The 24219-nt window shown below is 42.0% G+C and overlaps 2 protein-coding genes across 3 annotated transcripts in view; one reads left to right on the plus strand and one right to left on the minus strand.

Annotated features, from left to right (window-relative positions):
• Positions 1–24219, minus strand: part of LOC126278060 (reticulon-4-like) — a 339771-nt gene that overhangs the window by 305617 nt on the left and 9935 nt on the right. The window lies entirely within an intron of this gene.
• Positions 7429–24219, plus strand: part of LOC126278061 (serine palmitoyltransferase 2-like) — a 108070-nt gene continuing 91279 nt past the window's right edge. The window contains exon 1 of the mRNA XM_049977882.1: positions 7429–7505. Coding sequence (XP_049833839.1) covers positions 7444–7505 — 62 coding nt within the window. The 5' untranslated portion in view covers positions 7429–7443. The remainder of the gene's footprint in view (positions 7506–24219) is intronic.

Raw genomic sequence — 24219 nt, forward strand, 5'->3', positions numbered from 1 at the left:
CACCCTTTAGCATTAAAAGTTGTCAATGCACAAAAAACTAAGGACTCCACACTAATATCGTTTTCGAAAATTTTCCATGAACCGATAGCTGCAGGCGGTGTGTACTCATTTACTAAATTCTTATCGTCTTAGGTCCGATAATTAGTATCTTACGACCCAGATGTAAAGAAAATAGCACAACATAAAAATTCTAGGCGTCTAAAAGTAATTGTAGTGTACGAAAACCGACTTCCAAGGACTCAACTACACGACAGGGTAAGCTCGTGACAGTGGCTGAATAGGAACACTGGTTCCCTAGAAGAAATCCACTTCAAATAAGAAGGTGCTAATATCTCCAGATAATAGTCTGTACCTCATGTATCAGAAAACCGCCAAATACGAGTGCCAGTTGGGCTCTGAATTTCTTCAAACAAATACCAGTTGTTAAAGGAACAAAACTCTTCATATTTCTAACATTTTCTTTAAATATCGTGTAATTATGTAACATTTACTCTGGTTATGTATTCGCTCGTGGTGGATTTTAAATCCGAGGTCTGAAGTGAGGTTATAGTTCTTGCCCTGTTCATGGAAAATAGTGTCAGTGTAACCAAGGGAGATGGAACTACTTTTACGTCTAACAAGAAAAGCCATTAGTGCAACAGATGCTAGGTTCTCGGCATTCGGTTTGGGATTGCATTCTGACATTTTAAGAAAATTGTTTTTTTCTTCGCAGAGCAAAATAGAATCGAAGTTATTTCTACAACATCAAATGGCAGAAATTTTGTTGGCTTATTGGTTTCCGTCAGTGCAATCCTGAAACAATACACAGGAAGGCTGAAGGTCTCTTCATGTCGCTTTCCAGGACCTCCTTACGCATTAATGAGACTGTCAAATGAGTAATACACCAAACAAAATATTTGCAGCGAAAGATTACAAAGCTGACTATTCGCAGACACGTGGAGAGACGGGTGCACTTAGCATCCTTGCTTCGACAAATACTGTAGGAAATTTCGTTGTACCAATGGCAAATTTACAGGCAAAAGGTTTCATACTGAATTTTCTGATTCAGCTTAATGTTTGGTGTGTTCAGTTTAAGTAAGTGCATTAAAACATATTTTAGAATGGTTTTGTAATTAACAACACGTCCGTTGGAACTAAGGCTTAATGGTTCTTGGTAACAATGGTAGACTCAGGCTGGATAAATGAAAACGTATTTTCGAAATGGTTGCCTCATTTTCAAAGTCATCGGTTTCCTGGGAGATGTCTGTTACTTCTGAATGGGTACAGTTCCCATTAAAGTTTACAGGCACTGGAGTTTTTCGAGGAAAATGACTGTCAGACCATTTGTTTGCATAGCCATAAGACTCCACTTCAGCCATTAGAAAGGTCATTTTTGAAGCCGCTGAAGTCATGATTATAATACTTTCGTGAGAAACAACCAGGGGAAGGAAAATTAACAAGTTCTCTTTTGAAAAGATATTCAAAGCAGCCTGGTTGAAAGCAGCGAGTGGATTCACATCAACAGGGATTAACTATTAAATGCAAATGTTCTCTCTGAACATGATTTTCTTCCTGGCTGCAAAACAAAGATAGCTGCTGAACATGTTACGGTGCCAACAGTTCCAGAAACCGGTACCCAAAACCAGACAGAATCTGTGTCACCTTCGGAATCTTTCAATGACCTCCTTTCACCGCTAAAGAAACAGGCAGTTCTTTTAACATCTCCCGAAAGTGTTGGCGCAGAGAGGGGAAAGTGAAGAACGAAAAGGGAGCGTAGAGAAAGAAGAGGGAGGGAAGGCTGCTTCCAAAATAATCGTCAGAATCACAGAAGACACAATGTGTGCATTTTGTTGCGTAAAATACGGTGTTCCCATATCATCGAAACTGGATTAATTGCCAAGGTAAGGGAAAGTATCATCAAAGTGCAGAGGTTTATGGAAAAAAGTAATGTTTTGTAGTAGATATGTTCTTAAAAGATATAATCCGAAGTACAGACGTTGTCCTGAGACGCCCAGTATACCTCTTTAACAAATATGACAAGTACATGACAAAAGAAGCAGAAATATTTAAACACGGTCCCGATGCACGTAAGTGATTGTCCTAATTCATCCTCACTGGCAATAGTAAATAGGGAGATTAGTACCTAATTGGTATCTTTAATACATTCTCTGTGTACAGCATTTAATTTCAGAAGTAATACGCCCAGCAATTTCCCAATACCGCTTCTGGTTGGTCATGTAAACAATCCAATTTTGTTGCTGGAAATGCGATTCTAACTGTTGGATTTCCTCCTCCACAATCTCTCCCCTCGCTCCCCCCCCCCCCCCCCCCCACCTCAACCCCCAATGGAATCGCACAATTATTTTTGAAACGTACTTTGCAGATTGCGTTTCGTTTTTAAAATTTTCTATATTTTTGTCGTATCCCTGAATGTGTCCGATTCCCTGTTCTACACCGTAGGAATCCTGAGACGGGAGTTAAATTTATCTGTGGTATTCAGCTGTGTGGCATGATGTTATGGTTCAAATGGCTCTGAGCACTATGGAACTTAACATCTACGGTCATCAGCCCCCTAGAACTTAGATCTACTTAAACCTACCTAACCTAAGGACAGCACACAACACCCAGTCATCACTGGCATGATGTTCGGTCGCAAAATACGACTGAAGTAGCTGGCTTTCGTGCTGATGAGGAGATCCCACTGACACACTGTGCAGCACAAAGAAGAGAAACAATAATACACACTTTTAAAGAAATGTAAGTCAACACAGGCAAGAAATAGCAACAGCACGTTTTGGAACGATTTTCTTATCAGTCCGTCTCATCACCATCCCAATGTATAGTATGGGTACCTTACTCCCACAGCACTTTAATAAAAAAAAAATAGTCATGTATACCCAACATTTGGTCGAATGCGCTCCAGACGTTCCTGAATTACGCTTCTTTGTCACGCTGTTTTCCATCTCCCCCTATGGAAAATAGATAGCTCTTACTCACACACTGTCTCTTTAGAGACAGTAAATGACATGCCCACCAAGTTTAGTTGAAATCTATCCACTGGTTTAGGAGGAGATGTGGGGCACATTTTTTTGTAACACACACACACACACACACACACACACACACACACACACACACCAAAACATACCTAATTATCAAGTTTCCTTCTCAAGGGACAAGTATTTTGATTTATCAAGAAAGTCGATTTCTTCAGGTTCTAATTATCGAGATAGTGAAAATTAAAGTCACATTACATCGTAGCTTAACCGTAAATAGAAATGTGCTGAGTCGGTAATTCCTTAGCACAAATACTGGCTCGCGATGTAAATCCAGACCAGAAAAGCAGGAACGTGGTCAGATGGCAGATCCGGCTTACAGGTCTTCCCTTATCCGGCTGGGCGGGAAGTGCTCCAAGATGGCGGGAGGCCAAGCTGCGAGGCGGTTCAGTGTAGCGTGGATCCGGCGGAATCCCAGGCACATCTGCTGGATTCCCTGAGTAATGTGTTGCCTTGCGCGCAGCATACTGTCGTGTGCCTGATACTGATACTATACGTCACCTGATTAAGTTTCCGAACCTGGAAACCAGGCAAGCAATGAAATTCAGTTCAACAAGACTACGTCAGGAGTGAGAGAATACAGCGGTGACAAAAGATGTACGAAATCCTGATAATATCCTTGAAAGAAAATGTAGTAACTTATTCGTCATTGTAGAGTTACTGGGTGTTCAAAGCTTAAGGGGCTGCTATCGGATGATTAACACTTTCGATGCCTGTAAGCGGAGAGCGAAATACGGCTGTCACAGTGTACGGCAAGATGGCAGCGCAAGACCCTCCGCTACGTAGCCGCCGCGTCTTAAATGGAGACGATTTGAATCCTTCAATGTTCCCCACACGCAGAACTCAAGTAGATCTATAGTCGAGATTACACCTGCGACAGAACAGTGGAGGGAAGCTCACGACGAAGGCACGACATGCATTTAGGCCTGTAGCTGCAGCAACCAAATGCTTTTACCACACCACCTCAATCTCAACCACAACCACACTTCCTGCTTTCACTGTGCTGCAGTTTCGGCCGGCTTGATGTCGTATGGGACCGTCCATTGCGCTCCGCGATTCCTTATGTTTTCATTTTTTACAATCGCCGGGTTAATATTTTATCTGCAATTACAGTTGCGTGTAGTGCGACACTGAACAACGTTAGAATCAAGTTAGTTAAAAGTTGTTCAGTCAAAATGTCGGACGTCGGTCTCCAACAGTGGACTGTCGAAAGAGGCCAGTCAAGAAAAATAATATGCACTTTATGTGGCTACATCGTCAACAATGCTCTTGATAATGTTCCCATCCATTCTCTTGTTGTCGACAAGGCTCCAACAATTGTAAAATGACAGGTGGTGTTTGGTCTGTGCGTCGTAACTATAATAAATTTAAAAAGGTGGATCTTCTGAATCAAATCTCTTCATAAACCACTGTTCCCGATATATACAAGTGGACGAGCTCGCAAAGATATACTGAAATACCGTTATTAGGCTGCCTCCCTGTTACTGCCATTTCAATCCAGTAAAAATGGTATGGACTCAAAAGTTTGCGTTGTCAGCAACAAAAATTACGCTATCTGCAAAATTACGCTGTCTGCAGTTGGGGCACTCGGCAACGAAGCTGTGAGTGGAGCCATCTCTGAAGGAAGCCGCCAATCTTACGCAGCGTATAGTGAAAAAAACATAGCAGAATGAAAATATTTAAAAAAGTCGTTATGGGAAATTACGTGTCATAAAATAACGGCAGTGGCAGCGTCACTTCAAGTACGTGTTCTTACGACGAGTGTAATGTCAAAGTTTATCCATTGTCACGAACAGGTGGATTGAACTGAATGTTCGGTGTGTGATGTTTAAGTAACAGCCGGTGTCAACAGCAGAGTCTGAAATTCATCTCGGGAACTAAGTATTAGTAGCGCAAAATAAACCCGTCGTTGTTTGCACTTTAATAGCTTAAAAATGGCTGTTGCATATTTAACTATAATGAATACCTAGAGCAGCTCTTTCAGCAGATAATGACGCCAGTTCCATTTTTAACATCAACTAGTTTGTGAACTGACTGGAATTAACCTTTGCAACTGTTCTGTGCGACATGTGGCGATTCCACTCTCTGCCAACCGTGCGCCTGCGAAAGTGTCAATCTTAAAGCAAATTCAACCTTGAGAACCGTGCTATCAAACCACTCGGCACTGATGCCTTCGATACGGGTCGACGTCACTGCAACGTGACACTCCTGAAGTACAAGGTTTCCTAATTCACCATACACGTGATTAGTCTGCCCTGATGTGTGCACACCGACAGATGTTTCCGGTGAATGCGTAAGTGTTGCAAAACCGCAACACCTGCTGATGGATTTTTTTCAGTTGGTGGTGCTCGAGATCGTTGCTCACAAACATTATGGACAATATAGTTAGCTTCAAATTTCTCCAAAATACCGACTATTCTTCTTCTTAGCAAGGAAACTCGCAGCTACTTTATTCTTTCCTTTTAGTAGCTCCGGTTAATTCTTTTATGCCTTATCGACCGATGCCCCAACTTTCAGCTACTGGTAAATCCTTGCTTTTACTTAAAAATGCCCATGTTGTAAATGTTTAATCGCGCGCCAGCTCTTGTGAGAATGCCGAAATCTTAAAAACTAACGTGGTAAAGCAGCAAACATTTGATAACAAAACAATATTTCATAACGGTATCCATCCACGACTACTTATGTGGAACAACTAGTTTACTTTTTTCCATTCTATTGTGAAAATTATTTTTTTCAACTTTACGAAATGATCTTCTGCCAACAACCATTAACAAATTTCATACAATTTTTTTTCCGCCAAAGGAAATCTTGAAGTTAGAAATAACAAGAAGTAGTCACTTCGAGCTAAAGAGAAAATGGGGGCTGGGGGATAAAGGGCCATTTCGAAGCCCTACATATTCACTTTGTCAGCGCTGCAGTGAAGGACGATGCATTAGCCTGGAAAAGAAACTTTTCCGCGTGCCAATCTTTATCATTTTTCAGTCTACGCATGTTTCAAACAAATCAAAAATAGGGTCTGGTTATAGTTACGCACTTTTCCAAACCATCCCTCACGAATATACGCTGGAAATAATTTAGACGGCCGTCACGTCACTAGCTAACAAAATGGTCTTTTGCTGCTTCGGTACTCTTGCGGGTCTTTATCCAATCTTTTGACTATTTTAACTATCGTGTAATGATGAATCCAAGTTTCATCCACAGCCATGAATCAGTGCAAATAGGCCTGTGAGCCGTAATTAATACATGGTCAAACACCGCATTGTAGCACTCTTCCGAGTGAGATTTTATTCAACCAACGAGTACATAGCGCTATCAATTTCAGATTTTTGTGGACGCTATTACGTGCTCGTTCGGTTGAGGTAAATATGGTCTCAGCCAGGTATCCCGCACACTTTCATTTTTTTGACCTGCATTTCGACACCATGCATTTATTTAATTATCTCCGTGCGGTGATCTCTATTGGGCGATCAGAGTTCTGGTGTTCTACAGTGCTTCTAAGACACGATTAAAATCATTAACGCAAAAATGAATTTAAACCTACTCGTATTAATCACAACACCAATAAGGCAAAAAATTAGTTCTTTAACACGAACACTGTCTTAAATTCCTTGAGAAACGCAATATGGTAATTTGGAGAAACTAAGTTGCTCTGTTAACAACTAAATGCTCCGACAGGTTTACACTAACGTACCCTGGCCGCCACTGATGCCAGACGCTTACGAGCTTTGCCCAATCCTGATGGCCGTTCATCATGCAGCGTACTGGATTCCGTTGTTTCATAGGCGATCAAAGAAAGTGGTGGACATCTGGAACATATATATTCCTATGGAATGGCCCATTTGCTGCACTGATCGGATTGTGTTCCTCCTACTACTTATAGAAACACTGTCAAACCAAACGCAACGCAGCTGGCTAACTGGAAGGTTCGGTTAAACACTACACTGCCCATCAAGCGTAGTCCTTGAAGTCAGAGATATTTGTAGTGAGAAAGCCCAACATTACGTATCTCTCACAGTGACAAGTGTTCTCAGGATATTGTGTTAACTACCAGAAAAGAAAACTGATAAGCTGAAGGCCAATCTTGACGTACTATACCAAGATAAAAGGTGATTCCTAAAGTCTGCGAACATTACGTGGCAGACTTGTCGCGCACCCAATACTGAACGCTGCTGGCCCACCGCTCCAAGCTAAACTTGTCTCTACATCCTCAATAGCGAGGCCACGACAGCTATTAGCAGCAGAAACAGCGCTCATTTTCTGTAACACACTAAGAACGGCGCCAGCCAGTAGAACAAATTCGCCCCCTTTTGCAGCGCGCTCTCTTCAGCGGGCTGCAAGCCGGACGAGATTATCCCTTTACGTAAGCAGGAATCAGCACACTAAAGCCGCTTGGTCTGTCTGGCAGTTCATGGCACTGTCTGCTGCTGGTAACACCTCTGGTATGCGAAAGAGCAACAGCGGCTCCTTGTGGTGAGTGTGGCTTTCAAACCATTCTGTCTTTCAATATCAGACACTTTCTAATCAATGTTAAATGATCAGTAAGATATTTCCATAGATAAGAATAAAAAGAGCGTCGTAAGTGATAGGTTAAGAATTTTAAAATGTGGACCACGTCACGTAGAAAAAACTGAACTGAGGACAGTTCATAATTTACGGGGCTTGGGACTCGTGCAACAACACTCAAGTACATTCATTACTCGGCAAGCAAATCTAAATGTAATCTTTCAAGCGCTGCAGATTTAGCTCTTTCTGTACGTCCAACTGATGATTCTCCTAAATAATCAGCCGATCAAATTAAACAGAAACAGAATACATGTGAGGAGGATTCTCGATGCTGTTCGGGAGATGAACAGCTCATATGCACGGATACATTATGTCTTGAATGAAGTTTTGCTTGCGGAGAATCTGTGCGCGCAATGCGTATCACTTCTGTTGATACCCTATCAAGAAGCTTGATACGGACTATCAGAATCATGTTACGAAACATCTAAGGGTAATGAAAATGTTACGGCGCCGTTACGTGAATTTAGATAAAATTAGTTTATTACACGCACCCGACAAAACTCTTAAAGAAGTTGTATGGCGGAGAAGAAAGCAAGAAAAAGCATGAACAGTTCTGCTTGCGGCGGCCGATATACAACTTCCCAGTAGTGCCTTTAGATGAGATCAGCTTTTGTCACCCATTCACTGCATTGGTATGAATCTTTCTCCACCAGGGCTCTTCTCGACAACGTACTCTTCTGCGCAAGAAGTGCCCGTACCGTTTGCCTGGAACCTATAAAAAAGCAATCAGTGCTACTTTCAAGCTACCGCTCATACAGTGTGCGGCCCTTATCCTTGAGGTTGACTCCACATGACAATCGCATCCTCCGAATGATGATTAGAGCGCAGAAATGAACAACTTCGCAACGATAATGGACGTGCTCATATGTGCCCCCCCCCCTCCCCTCCCCCACTCTTTCTGCACGCGCCTGAGGAGGGCGGGGGGGGGGGGGGGAGGGGGGAGATCGTGGCCTACCAAGACTTATTGTTACTCGAAAATTGCTGCTCGCGTTGATCGTGATCCCCCGACTGCCTTGCGAATATGGAATCAGTTTCAGCACCTCAACATCTCGCAGGACCACGACAGCGTTACCTGACTAGCACCCGCGAAAATCGACATATGCTCTAGACTCGTCACATAAGTAGCAAGGAGAGGCACTCAGCAGTGGGATCTACTTTTTGAAACCACTTATACGGTGATGTAGGTTACAGATCGCAAGTATCACGCCCTGGCTGGCTCTCGTTTACAAGTAATCAACGGAAAAAATTCGGATTTTATGTGACGCTCACTAGCCTTAAAACAGTAGTAAAGTAACTAGTTGCATCGTGCAATAGATGTAGATAAATGCCTTCCTGTGCAGAAGGTCGTGGTTTCGAATCACGTCGTGCGCTTTCATTTTATTTTTAAATTTTTCTCGAAATGCCTCATTCTTATTTAAATAATTGGTTTACATGTATTTTTTATAACTATTCCTCTTTCACATTTCAATAACTGTATGATTTTCTTCACTTGTTCTCTTATTTATATCAATTTCTCCACTCGGAATTATTGTAAATGTGAATTTATGTTTGCTAATATTTAAATATATGACAGTGCCGATCTATCGGTTTAAAAACAACAAAAGACGAAATAATCTATATCGACTTTGCAATGTTATGAGAAATGTATTTTTTCGTTACTAGACACGCAATGTTTTTGGGTCAATGGGGAATGGTAATCGTCTTACATTTAAAATATAGCCTAAATTCATATTGCACTATTGACAAAATAACGCAGATGATTTAAACAAAAAGAGGCAGTATAAGTAAAACGAAACTGAAGCAAAATGAGGAACAGAAATGATGAACACAATAACAACATGAACGAAAAAAATACAAAATAAACCGAAAGAAATAAAGTCCCAATTAATATATAATATTAATCACTTTAACAAGAATTTAAAGCGCCTAAAGAATGATAGGAAGAGAAATGAGAGTAAAATGATGTGAAAGAAAAATTACGTTTAAGCCAATTAACTGAATAAAGCTGACCAGGGCGGCCGCGCGATTCTAGAGGGTACAGTCTGGAACCGCGCGACCGCTACGGTCGCAGGTTCGAATCATGCCTCGGGCATGGATGTGTGTGATGTCCTTAGGTTACTTAAGCATAAGTAGTTGTAGGGGACTGACGACCTCAGAAGTTAAGTCCCATAGTGCTCAGAGCCATTTGAACCATTTTTGAACTGAATAAAAATAATGAAATTTATTTCAATAAAAATTTAAAAATGAAGTTATGGCTTTCAATAAAAATTTAAAAATTAAGTTATGGTAACTGAGTTGTTGTACCTGACGAGATTCAAACCCATGACTTTCTGCATGCGATAGCTAGTCCTATCCATTACACCACGCAACCAGTCAATATTATAGTTACATTTTAGTACTACTGAGTATCGCCAAGAATTGCGATTTTTTTTCCGTCAGTTACTCGCAAACTATATTGAATGGCTGCAGGGTGAGATACCTGGGATCTCAACCTACAACGTGGTGTAGATGTTTTCAGAAAGTCGATCACACTGCTGGGGACCTCTTCTCTTGACTCAGCAAATGCAGTCGTTTACAGCAAACAGGCGGCAGAACGTCAGGAGCACCACAGACTGTCGCAACGATAACCATGTTAACGGATACTGCCCACGCGGCAACAGATGTGCGCACCCAAGGTCAACACTGCAGGCAGGAGACGCACCACATTCTTTCTCAGTGTAGTCCCGGTTCTGCTTACAGCATTACAACGTAAAGTATCCATGTTTAGAGGCACCGAGGCGAACCGACGTTGCCAGATTGAATTCGTACGTCATGCGGACCCAGCAAGACCACCACTGGTTCCCATACCTGGTAATTAAGACAGGAACCACTAAATTTCGGTCCTGAGATTGTGCTGTTTCTTCGATGCATCTGTACCACAATCTTTGGAAACGTCGCGTGTTGCTCGTGCTGTCATCAAGAACAGAGGGTTTTCGACTGCTGCCCTGGTCAGCAGATTCCCCACATATTTATGTATATACCAAATATTCTTGTGCATTATTCCTAATTTCCTGTATAAGCACCATAAACGAAATACCAGGTGTACCGGTATGAAATGGGCGTTTTTTGTGAAAATGAAACACTAATTTTGAATTGAAAACTAAAAAATTTATTCATTCAAAGTACTGACCATTGCTTTCTATACACTTTGACCACCTTTCTGCCAATTTGTGGACACAACGCCAATAGAAATGTTCGCCTTTTGAAGCAAACCAATCACACACCCAAGTTTCGCATTCTACGTAGAAATCGAAGTGTTCCTCAGCCAATGTGTGTCCCATTGATGAAAACAAATGGTCGTCGGAAGGGGGGGGGGCAAAGTCTGGTGAATACGGCGGGTGGGGTAGCAGCTCCCAGCCAAGTGTTTCGATTGTAACTGAACCAGTTTTGCTTTGTGTTCAGGTGCATTGTGTAAAAAAAATTACTTTGCCATGTCTTCTGGCCCATTCTGGTCTTTTTTTCGAACAATGCATAGTTCAAATTGATCATTTGTTGTCTGTAGCGATTAGTATTCACAGTTTCACCGGGTTTTAGAAGCTCAAGATACACAACACCTTTCTGATCCCACCAAACACAAAGCATTGTCTTCTTGCCGAATCGATCTGGTTTTGCAGTCGATGTTGATGGTTGTCCCGGATTAACCCATGATTTTTTCCCGTTTAGGATTCTTAAAATTAATCCATTTTTCATCACCAGTAACAATTCGATGCAAAACTGATTTTCTTTCTTGTCTTTGAAGGAAAATTTGACAAACGGTTTTTCCGTTTTTCATGTGTCTTTCATTCAATTCATGTGTCACCCCTTTTCCACACTTTTGGATCTTTCCCATAGCTTTAAAACAGTCAGAAATTGTTTGTTGTGCAACATTTAGCATTGCTGCCATTTGCTTCTGACTAAGTATCATCTTCATCCAATATTGCTTGCAGTTCGGCGTCTTCCAACTTTTTGGGGGTCTTCCACGTTCATTTCTTACATCAAAATCATTATTTCTGAACCGTTGAAACAATCTTTTGCATGTTGCTTCTGATAGAGCATGATCACCATATGCCTCCACAAGCATTCGATGCTACTCTGCAGCACTTTTTTTCAAATGAAAACAAAAAATTAGTACTTTCCGCACATCACTTTCTGGTACAAAATTCGACATTGTTAACACGATGAAAAAACATGATTTTGTTTGTTCCATGACTTGATGTATACCGAATATCTTTGACAGATGTCATACCAACCAAACAAAATAAGATTAAGGCTCGTTCACAACAAATGTTCCCTATCGACACATTTGTATCTTAACACTCATTTCATACCTGTACACCCGGCAGTTGTTTGCTATCCTTCTTGTTGTGGCAGTTGTTATGGCCAACAGTGTCGCTCTCACTAAAGGCTTTTGTGAACGGTATCGTTGGTCGCACTCAGTGCTGACTCAGTCCATCAAAGACTGCCTGGATGCCTCTGCTACATTAATAAAACAGCGAGTGCGTTCCCAACGTACATCTTTAGGGTAACGTCTTGTTCTTGACTCGCACAAGAACAAGGGTTGCTGCATCGCATGGCCTTTCAACCATTATTCCAGTATTTCGGGAAGCTTCCGACCTCGAGCGACACCTCTCCTGCTGCTGCGGCAAGGCCCGCACTGGCGACGAGCCAGTCCAGTCACGGACACGGTGCAGTGAGTCAGCGACGAAAGCTCCGGAGACGGGCGTCTATAGGTCTGGCCAATGACGTGGTCAACAAGGCGCGTTGCGCCGTCTCCCAGTAATCCATAGTTGAGCTGACTATCCTCTGCAGATAAAACACGTTTCCTATCTTGCTGGGAGGTACACCACATTTCCTGTGGTCACATCTACGTTGCACCAGTACTGTTAGCCGCCCGACTGTAGAGTTGCTCAAAGTCCCGATAAATACAAAGATGACTTAATTCACTGTAACTATCAGATTATCGAACTACTCACTACGGTACGCACGCGCCGAACGATGATAAAAGATGTGTTATTTCTAATATTTCAGCCACGTTGCAGATGCGCCTAGAAGTTGGGGAACAGGCAGAGGTAGAAAACTGAACATTCTCATGCTGGGAAATGAGCACGAGCGATCTGTTATACTTGGTAAAAAATTTCCAATAGATCGCAGAAATATTTATTTTTGACAACCGATTTAGATGGGCTTTGCTGTCATTTTCTCGCCTTCAAACATTACTGCAAACGTTTACATTGTGTGCCAAGTTCTCAAAATTACTGGATAAAATGCTGAACCTTAGCAAAGGTATGTTGACAAACATAGAATTATTTGCTAAATTTTATCCACTAATATCACAACTTAGCATGAAGTTCCAACTCACAATGAACACGTTTTGTAACAATTTTTGAAGACCAGTAGATGACCGCAAAGCCTGTCGAAACAGGTTGGCGAAAATAAATATTTATGCTATCTTCGCTGTAGAAAGTTTACTAAGGGATACAAAAACTGCAACATTTCTATACTTTGTTTATAGTTTTGTTTCTGTGCCGCCTTGCAGCGATGTGTGCTCTCACTTCGATGTTGAAGATATTTTCCTACTTCCGTCCTGATTCTACGGAAACCAAATTCGTCATCAGTCCATCCCGAATGTATTTTCACTCTGCAGAGGAGTATATACTGATTTGAAACTTCCTGTCAGGTTTCACTGTGATCCGGATCGGGACTCAAACCGACAACTTTTGCTCTACAGACTAAGCTATACACAAGCAAATCCAAAAGTCTTTCTCCCAGCGTTGCTAATCCGGAAAGAGGTGCAGGAAAATGTAGCTCGAAAAGGAGAGTACTGGCAGGCAAAACTGTGACGTGGGTACTGAGAAGTTTGCCTAGATCGCTCACCGACCAACAGCGTTGCCTTACACTTGCAAGAGTGAGTGTCACAGTCTCGCAGCTTTAAACATTCTTCACAATTTTTAAATGTTTTCCCTCGTTGCTCAATTGCTTCTGTTTCCTTGGGCATCCAATACATAGAACCCAGGAAGACACATACTGACTAGTAAGATCACAAAATTGTCTGTAAAACGATGCAGCACATCAACCTTATGAAACCTCTGGTAAAAAAGTTATTTATTAACAATAACAAAAAACTAATATAAAAACTTACGTGGGATCATTAGGTATGTACCACATGTAGTATACATAAAACACATTAGAGGTCACTGAAAAGGTTTCATAAATAAAAAGCGAAACGTCTATGGCACAATAAAGCTTTTCGTTTAGTTACATGGTCGAGCCACATCGCCAATAATACTTAAGCATCTACATTCTTCAAAGAATTTTACTTCGAGTCTATAGCCCTACCTTTTCTGGAAATAATTCTTCCATGCGCGTTTTATTTATATGCTCACTACTAGCTTCTATAGCATGGTAAGGAGACACACATTAAATACGATTTGTCGTTTTTGCGCCAGGCAGTAAAATGTAAGCTTCAACGCGGATCGACACTTGGTAATAAGGCTACAGTCTTTAAACTAGTAGCGAGTACGTCAACAGCCTAGCTGTGATGTTATAAAAGAAAGTGTTAGAGAGTCCGTAGTTTAATAAATCTAGTCCTGCCTTTGCCGCAATCAGTGAACAAGAGATGAGAGGAAAGACAGTGGGCGACAGTAAGCAAGTGGGAAGATGGTCACATGCACACTTTGAAGGTGCTTAGTACATGCAGAATGGAGTACTGTATGTCTTCCTAAGCTTTTCGGAAGTATTAACTGGAAATGGCGGGCTTGTACGAGATCGTGTTTAAACGAACCGCTCCTGCTTTTGCGGTGAAACCATTAGCATTTATTGGAAAGAGCTTAAATCAGACTCCTCCGGATCTAGACCCCATATTTTTCTCTTGCAGTCTATTTTTGGTCTACGGAGACTGCTGTGCCTCCGACCACCTCAAGGTGGTCCCAAGCAGTCTAAAGAAATTTAATACAGAAGCTTCTAGGCACATGATATTTCGCTATATCTTCATCCCATTTCGTATGGACTTTGGTAATTAGCAGTTACCACTAAACCGTATGGAGGCTCTCTCTGCTGCTGTAATGCCACGAAGTGACTCCTGTAACGTATGCTATGAAGTGGAATCTCTGGAAACCCTATGTTTAAACAGAGACTCAAGGCCAAATCATTTGAAATTTTTAATCAATGTTATACAATATTTATTTTTACGAATATTCAAGCCTGTAAACATTTCTTGTTGATTTTATTGCACTAAATAAAGCCTGCAATACTATTTTTACCACACTATCACTTTTTGCGGTTTTTAAATAGTACACAAACGAATTTTTAGGGAACTGAATTTTACAGTCTGAAAAATTATAATACTCCTCTAGTAAGTAAAGTGCCAAGTCAAAATTCTAGAGATTAAATTCATTGTGTGACCATATTAAACTCGCACATAAAAGCTGCCCTCGATAGGCACAAAAAAGGGGAAGTCTGCAAATTTGACATTCAGTGCCGGAATCTACATTTTTCTTCACGACCAGCCAGAACACGTTCGATTTTCACGAACACTTTATGCATTTTATTGGAGAAACAGAAAGGTGTCTATCACAATTGTCCGGAAGTCAGTCTGCTTAATGATCCTCAGCTAGCAGAACTGATTACTTGCTATTGTGAAATCGTCTTTTTCGTACATTTCTTGATCTGCATGACTAACAACTTCCTCTAACCATGAACTAACAATTCCATCAAACTTAGTATCGTTAAAGCTGACATTTCTGAGATTCAGTTGCGTACTATACTGAGGAAAACTGGTACGTTGTACACGAGGCGCGGTCCAGGAGATACCAACAACTTAAGAATAACTAGGGTTGCCATCCGTCCCGAGATATCGGGCCCGTCACCGTTATGGAACACTTTTTCTCCAGACAAGATCCAGTTTTGGCACGATTTTGCGAAATACTGTTACAAGCTCGGCTCACGTACTGAAGTAAAACCACATGTAAATGCAGCCTCAGTCTTATCTATGTCAATAAGGTCGTCCCATGTGAAGTCACATGTTGCGTACCCTGTATCGACGATGCATGCACCTTCTACATCTAGCGCCATCATACGACGTAGTACTAGTTTTCTCCAGTAATATGGGCTGTAGCCTTGCGGAAGAATCTGGCAGTTCGAATTTCAACAGCGATCTGATAAGACTATTCTTTCTAAACGTAATACGAACAACGAGTGCAAAAGTATCACTTTCATTTCTATACCCCAGCGCTGATGACCTCGATGTTGAGCACCCGTAAGGACCCCCCCCCCCCCCCCTTCTATACCCCCATCTCACTGTGTCCCGACGAGGTCACAGCAAGATACGGGAACCCTAGACAGTAACACGTGTTAACAAACAAAGAAGATAATGTAGCCGACAACTAAATGTAGGGCTGGCGATTTAAGGAGGGTACGGGGGTGGGCGTTATAGGAGCATTCCGCTAGAACTGAACTTTGAGAGCGACTTCGAAGATTTTCGCGCGGTTCTGGGAGGATTCATTAAGATACAGTAAAACTTTGCTTCTTCTAGGGACGCAGGTTTGACATCAAACAACGGCATGAAGACGTTCGACTATCACTTCGTCACTGTAACGTGTTTATGCTCGTTTCTCAAAATGAGTAGTAGTAAGCGCTCTCTCTCTCTCTCTCTCTCTCTCTCTCTGAATTGATACTTTCAGGGAACAAAAAATAAACAGGTCGTTACAAAAATTTTCCACTGAAGACAGCGCATATATTGTATAGTCTTGTATAACAAAAACTTGGAAGGAATGAACTAGTTCTTTGTGTGCGTTATGTACGCCATTAATCGTGTCTGGCAGAGGTCCCGCGTTAACGAACAGCAACTGTTACATCACACAAGCGCTGCTGTAAGTTGCCCAATTTCATCTTTCTTTACATCTCCAGTGGGACACCATTTCGTCCGTAGAGTCTGTTGCTTATGCAAAGAAAGTATTGGGGAACTAAAACTCTCCGAGATGCCGCCAGGCAGTCAAGTCAAAGAAGCAGTACTACCACGGTTATCGCTATACGCAGTGGTATCAAGACACTACATTCTTTTAATGTTTTCTAAATTTGGCCATGTGGTGGAAATAGGTGGATAAATAGATATTGCAAGTAACCCGAATGATTTGCCTTCAGCAAGACATTTTTGGTAAGTACGTGCAAATCCTTTGGTGTGGCCATTATTTTTCCATTTATAACAAATATACAAACATGCGCTTCAAGTCTATGAGGCTATCATATCTTATTACGCTTCTCCTTGTACCATCTTCATATATGACTTTTATGAGGAAACAGAAGTGAAAAATGTTCAGTTACCCGAAATACGTAAGAGTGCTTGCGATCCTTTTGTTAACAGTCTGATGTACATTGTAAATGTTCGCACGTCCTAGGCTTTGGGTCCGTCCTAGGCTTTGGGTCAAAACATCGTAAATTTTTCTTGTGTTTGACATGTACAGCAGAATTAACCTGCAGATTATGAGCTTTGATCTATAAGAGTGCTGTTCAATCCACACTTCTAATGACACAGAACGTAACCAAACCACACCAGAAGAAACGTGTCTCTTCAACAAATATTGGCAACAAATTGTTCGCATACGATGGGCAAAAGTCACATCAAATTAAGCCCTATAGAAGCTCTCACGAACACTAGTCAGCTTCATAGAAAACAACTTGTGAGACACCCTGAAGAACTGAAAACTAAGATATCTAACACGTACAGATCCGATACTACACTCCTGGAAAGTGAAATAAGAACACCGTGAATTCATTGTCCCAGGAAGGGGAAACTTTATTGACACATTCCTGGGGTCAGATACATCACATGATCACACTGACAGAACCACAGGCACATAGACACAGGCAGCAGAGCATGCACAATGTCGGCACTAGTACAGTGTATATCCACCTTTCGCAGCAATGCAGGCTGCTATTCTCCCATGGAGACGATCGTAGAGATGCTGGATGTAGTCCTGTGGAAAGGCTTTCCATGCCATTTCCACCTGGCGCCTCAGTTGGACCAGCGTTCGTGCTGGACGTGCAGACCGCGTGAGACGACGCTTCATCCAGTCCAAAACATGCTCAATGGGGGACAGATCCGGAGATCTTGCTGGCCAGGGTAGTTGACTTACACCTTCTAGAGCACGTTGGGTGGCACGGGATACATGTGGACGTGCATTGTCCTGTTGGAACAGCAAGTTCCCTTGCCGGTCTAGGAATGGTAAACGATGGGTTCGATGACGGTTTGGATGTACCGTGCACTATTCAGTGTCCCCTCGACGATCACCAGAGGTGTACGGCCAGTGTAGGAGATCTTTCCCCACATCATGATGCCGGGTGTTGGCCCAGTGTGCCTCGGTTGTATGCAGTCCTGATTGTGGCGCTCACCTGCACGGCGCCAAACACGCATACGACCATCATTGGCACCAAGGCAGAAGCGACTCTCATCGCTGAAGACGACACGTCTCCATTCGTCCCTCCATTCACGCCTGTCGCGACACCACTGGAGGCGGGCTGCACGATGTTGGGGCGTGAGCGGAAGACGGCCTAACGGTGTGCGGGACCGTAGCCCAGCTTCATGGAGACGGTTGCGAATGGTTCTCGCCGACACCCCAGGAGCAACAGTGTCCCTAATTTGCTGGGAAGTGGCGGTGCGGTCCCCTACGGCACTGCGTAGGATCCTACGGTCTTGGCGTGCATCCGTGCGTCGCTGCGGTCCGGTCCCAGGTCGACGGGCACGTGCACCTTCCGCCGAACACTGGCCACAACATCGATGTACTGTGGAGACCTCACGTCCCACGTATTGAGCAATTCGGCGGTACGTCCACCCGGCCTCCCGCATGCCCACTATACGCCCTCGCTCAAAGTCCGTCAACTGCACATACGGTTCACGTCCACGCTGTCGCGGCATGCTACCAGTGTTAAAGACTGCGATGGAGCTCCGTATGCCACGGCAAACTGGCTGACACTGACGGCGGCGGTGCACAAATGCTGCGCAGCTAGCGCCATTCGACGGCCAACACCGCGGTTCCTGGTGTGTCCGCTGTGCCGTGCGTGTGAACATTGCTTGTGCAGCCCTGTCGCAGTGTCCGGAGCAAGTATGGTGGGTCTGACACACCGGTGTCAATGTGTTTTTTCCATTTCCAGGAGTGTAAAATGGTTTATTAGTTGCAATATACTCCTGAAACTTTAGTGTCTATATATTTGCGTAAAGGAAAAACAATTTGGATAACATGTTAGCAGAATCCAAACCAAACCATGTTTTTGTGGTCTTCAGTTTGAAGACTGGTTTTCTGCAGCTTTCCACGCCTGTCTATCCCTTCAACTCCGAGTAACTAATGCAACATACAACCGTTTGAACTTTCGTACCATATTCGCGAATAGGTATCCCTCTGAAATTTTTATACCCACGCTTCCCCCACAACCAAACTGACGACTATTCAGCACGCTTCTGTAGTACCACATTTCGATAGCTTCTATTCCCCTCTAGTCTCAACCGCTTATCGTCCACGTTTCACTTCCGTAAGAGGCTAAACTCGATACAAGCACCTTCAGAAGACGACTTCCCAACACTTCAACTTATGTTCGATATCAAATTTCTGATTGAGAAACACTTTTCTTGCTATGCCAGTCTGTCATCGCCTGAAACACACACACAATCACAAAATCAACGGGATACTTTGAAGTTTTTATTTCTCCTCTGTAAACTTTAATACATTTTCCAAATTTTTCTTTAGTTCCATTTACTGCTTGCCTAATGTATTGATTCAAACAACATAGGAGATAGGATACAACACTGTCTTTTTCTCAGTTACGGCTTCCCTTTCATGCCCATCTACTCTTACAACTGTCGCCTGGTTTCTGTACACGTTGCAAACAGAATATCGCTTCCTGATTTTACCGCTGCTATTTTCAGAATTTCAATGAACATATTCCATTCAACATTGACAAAACCACCTTAAATCTACAAATGCTATAAATATAGGTCTACCTTTTCTTAAACTACCTTCTACGCTAAGTCATAGGTTCAACTATTGATCCGCGTGTCCCTACATTTCTTCGGAACCCAAAGCGGTAAAGTTTACTCCCTCACGCCGGCTTCTAGCAGACCATGATGATCAATATTGTGGCTAATTACTGTCATTCGGATGAACAACTGAACGGCGCCTTCAGTACGCAGACTGCTGCTTGCTGAATATATCGACTCTAATCAGAAATTTCCATACTGATACCAATAGAAAAAAAATTTTCTTCCTGACGACAGAATTACTCAAAAGGATCGAAACGTTTTAAAGAAAACAATCCTCTGACATTCCATAGATATCTACTAATCAGGGATAATAAGGGAAAGCAAATATAATTACTTGTTTCATAGCATATCCGCGCACATATGCTATCCCCGTCCTGATAGTTTTAACTTATCGAACACGAAATCCTCTACATCCCGGTGAACAATACATTTGAAGTAATGCTCTAACTTTCCTTCAAATCTTACGTGTTTCCATAGGACTGACCGGAGTACAGTATTCGTTAAGATGTATGGCTGACAGCGCTTGGAAGATTCCCAACGTTTATTTGGCTTGAATCAGAAGCCTGAAATATCTGTGAGCGTATGGGAGACTTCCGGTAGTGCTATCTATTTAAGCTCCCACTGCAGGCGAACGAAGCGATCTGACAGGTTACAGGCGCTGTCAGACTTCCTGTACAGCTTTTATTTTTGTTATTTTTTTATTCGATACACTTGTGGCTATACTGCCTTAATATAAACGTAGGGATACCATCTGAGACACTGCACGTATAACCATTTTACTTTTAGCCTCCTTCCCACACCAATGAAAGAGCCGTGAAGGTTCCTTCAGTTTCGATGCAACTTTCGCGCTTTAATCCCACAATCCAGGGTACTGGTCACTATAATTTACTTTAAGAAACCTTCGACTTACCTCAAATTGACACACTGTCAAAGGACTGTATTACGGCCGTTCACCTCCTCCATCAGTTTCCTTTAGTCGTGTGGCACGAAGACCAAAACTATACTAAATACATTTCGGGAATTTCAGCTCTCCACAAAGTTGTATCTCGTACTTCGCTTCCGTTTATGACTCTTTCAGGAGGAATAGTACCAAGTGCAGGGACTTTTGAACAGTGAGTTCAAAACTGGTCTCAGGTTTTCGACCTGAAACACTGATAGTGTATTTTTAAATCGCAAACAGACAGCAATAGATGTAGGCGGAATGATGCTCTCGGGCCTAGCGTAATCTAACAAAGATTTCCTAGTACTTTAAAACAGTCAAAAAAATCATAGTAGTAAGCTTACGGAAATATTGCACTACAGGCACTTTCAGATCAAATGCGTTTCTTCGAAAGAAATGAACGTGGCACCAGCACACACGTCTATTGACGTCAAGTTGCAGTCACTAACACTCGCTCTTCTGGGAATAATCTTATCTCGTAACTCTTCCTCGTAAGGTAACTGTTGCAGCTGACAGGATATTTAATGTCAGTCAAGCTTACCGGAAGATTAAATCACTAGTAGTAGCGAGCAGTCATGTTTTCATGACACCAGAACAGAAACAAGGCCAGGAAATAACTTCTCGTAGACCGCTTGATTGAGCGTTAAAATCGTGTGACGACTTTGACAAACTAGGAATATGATAAAATCGAAAAGGAAAGACGATAAAAGTTTAACGCGCAGTCGATGAAGAGGTCGTTATAGTGTGATCTGAATTAAGTGGCATTTGTCAGCTACTGTACTGATCTGTTGATGTCATCAGTACACGGGCGGGTGTCTGGCACTGCTGGCTTCCAATGTGTCGCCACTTTCGCTGAGCAAATCATCGTGCTTGCTAGTTCTCAGTAGGCCGTTGCAGTAGCAGATTAGTGTGACACTAAATTTAAATTATCTTACTACGTGCGATGAGAGTAGTCTACACAAAGGCATAGGGGAAACGTTCTTGAGTTCTATACCGTACGAGGATACCGGAATTTGAACGTGACTTTATGCTTCTTTTGTGCTAAATATTGATAAAAATGCAGAAAAGTAATCTTTCAAAGCTTATACAGACAGTCATCAATCTTCTGAATGGTATGACACGGCCTGTCGCGAATATCTTTCCTGTGTTAACCTCCTCTTCTCAGAGTAGCATTTGCATTCAAAGTCAACTACTTGCTGGAGATATTCCAACTGTGTCTTCACCTACCGTTTCAATCCTAGCATCTTTCTCTATACTGTTTTCGTCCTAAGAATAAACCTGATGTAAACATTACACGTGTTCTTCCACGTTTGCTCGAATCTCTCAGGTTTTCATTTCAAGTGGAGCGGAAGCCAAGCTGCTTTGAGTACAGTCAAGAAGTATCGTCATAAGGATACGTTTTCACGCTGTGTTACAAGCACGTAGCCTGAGTAATAATGCTGGACAGCATCTTTACCGGCGCATTTAATTTTGACAGCACTAGCCGGCCAGCTGGTCCAAACAACCTGCAATGATGTGTGCAGTTGCATTTAAGACGTACTATAAAAAACGAGCAGGAAAACAATGTTGCTTCGAATGTCATTTAATTTTTAAAGAGAACGTGACCAGCTGGAAAGCATAAAATGCTCTCCATCTCACCTAACATAGTATTCTAATTACAAACAAGAGTGATGAAAAATCATAACTTAAAAATAGGGTAATTTTTCTTAGTGAGCTGTGTGTTACGCAAAAGCATACTGCAGAGATTTCACCGTATTGTTGGATACTGAAGCCACTGAAAATATCAATTGAAGAGAGTCGACTGGTAATCTCTTAGCTCCTTCCTTACCCGAATCTGACAAATCATTTCAATTCTGGAACTGTACATAACGAGCCTACCAACAACAATACACGAAGCCACCCAGGCGTCGCATTTTCTCCTCTTTTTTTATGAAGTGCCGTTCTATATCCCACCAGCGTTTGGAAGTGACATGGGAAAAAGCTACGTGCGTTAGTTCCAGACAACTGGCAGCTTAAAGGTCTTTGTTATTTCTTGCGACAAATCCCTTAACTTTGCTCCATAGGAAAACCTAAAATTGCAGAAATATGTACGGTGTACCTGATGGTGTGAAAATGACTGCTTCATATTTCTGCCACAGGTACCACTCTGGCTCGTGTAAGACTAAACACTGGACGTAGTCCAAATAAAGAGTATTTGGTTTTTCATTTTAGTCCTAAAAAACTACATTATGTTTCCTTAATTTAAGCAAACTTCATTAACAATTTTTCATAAAATATTGATAGTTAAGAATTTACATTTGAAATGAAAACAGGAATTTCGCGTGGAATATGTAATTATACACAAGAAAAGTATTATTCATAAAAAAGATGAATTTTGCTATTACGAGATGTAGGTATTTCAAACTGAGAGGAAAAGGATGATCAGTGTGAGACTTTAGCCAGCGATCCCGCAACTGTACGCTATTGATTCCGCTAACATACAGTGTGCATCTGCAACTCAACTGTAGAACTTCCTATTTTTCCTGTAAATTTATGAAAAACCTTAAGAACAACCCACTTGATAGTTTTTAACCGAGTGCTTCACTACGGAGTAGGAAACAGCCTCAGCCATTTTCATATTGCGTATTAAAAGCGCGACAATCAGAGGACAAGAGTACAGAGATTGTGGCTGTACATGATTTTTGAAATAAAAACTACATAGCTAAAGCGCGATTAAGAAAAACTTTGATGAAATCAACCTATTAAAAAAACATGATTCTGTAGCACCACATCTCAAATACTTCGATTGTCCGTTGTTCGGAGTTTACCCACAGTCGATGTTTCATTACCACGCTGTGATACAAACTTACAGTCTCCGAAATATCTTCATCGACGGCCGGTGTGACCGAGCGGTTCTAGGCGCTACAGTCTTGAACCGCGTGACCGCTACGGTCGCAGTGTGTGATGTCCTTAGGTTGGTTAGGTTTAAGTAGTTCTAAGTTCTAGGGGACTGATGACCTCAGCAGTTAAGTCCTATACTGCTCAGAGCCACTTGAACCAAATATCATCAAATTAAGACTTAAGTTTGATACTAGTAGACTTCTCTCGGCAGCCCTTTTTGCCAGGGCTAATATGCTTTTTATGTCCTTCCACTCTGTGTTACTGTGCTTCGTGAATTAACAGAATTCCTTCGCTTCGTCACCTTAGTGGCCCCAAATTTTAGTGTTGCGTTTATCGCTGTTTTATTTCTTCTTTCTCCTGATTATTCTCAATCCATAACATGTCCTCATTATACTTCATTTCATTCAACGAATTTTATAATTCTTGAAGTATACTGATGATAGCAGTATCATCAGAAAATCTTATTACTGATACTCTTTCAACTACAACTTTAATTCCACTCGTCAACTTCTACTTCTGTCTTCGTTTTTTCGATGTATAGATGGAGCAGTAGGGGTGAAAGACTACATTCCTCTTTCTATCCTTTCCAATCCGAGAACTTAGTTCTTTATCTCTCTCTATTATTTTTCCTACATAATTTTCCAGAAATCTTCTGCTAAGAATTTCACATCTGTACGCCAGGTTGAACAGTCCAAATTCTCCCGCAAAACTCACCCTTGTAGAGAGAATCAAGAAAGCTTGAAAAACGTTTTTGC

The sequence above is a fragment of the Schistocerca gregaria genome, chromosome 6 (assembly GCF_023897955.1).
Source record: "Schistocerca gregaria isolate iqSchGreg1 chromosome 6, iqSchGreg1.2, whole genome shotgun sequence".
NCBI classification, from domain to species: domain Eukaryota; kingdom Metazoa; phylum Arthropoda; class Insecta; order Orthoptera; family Acrididae; genus Schistocerca; species Schistocerca gregaria.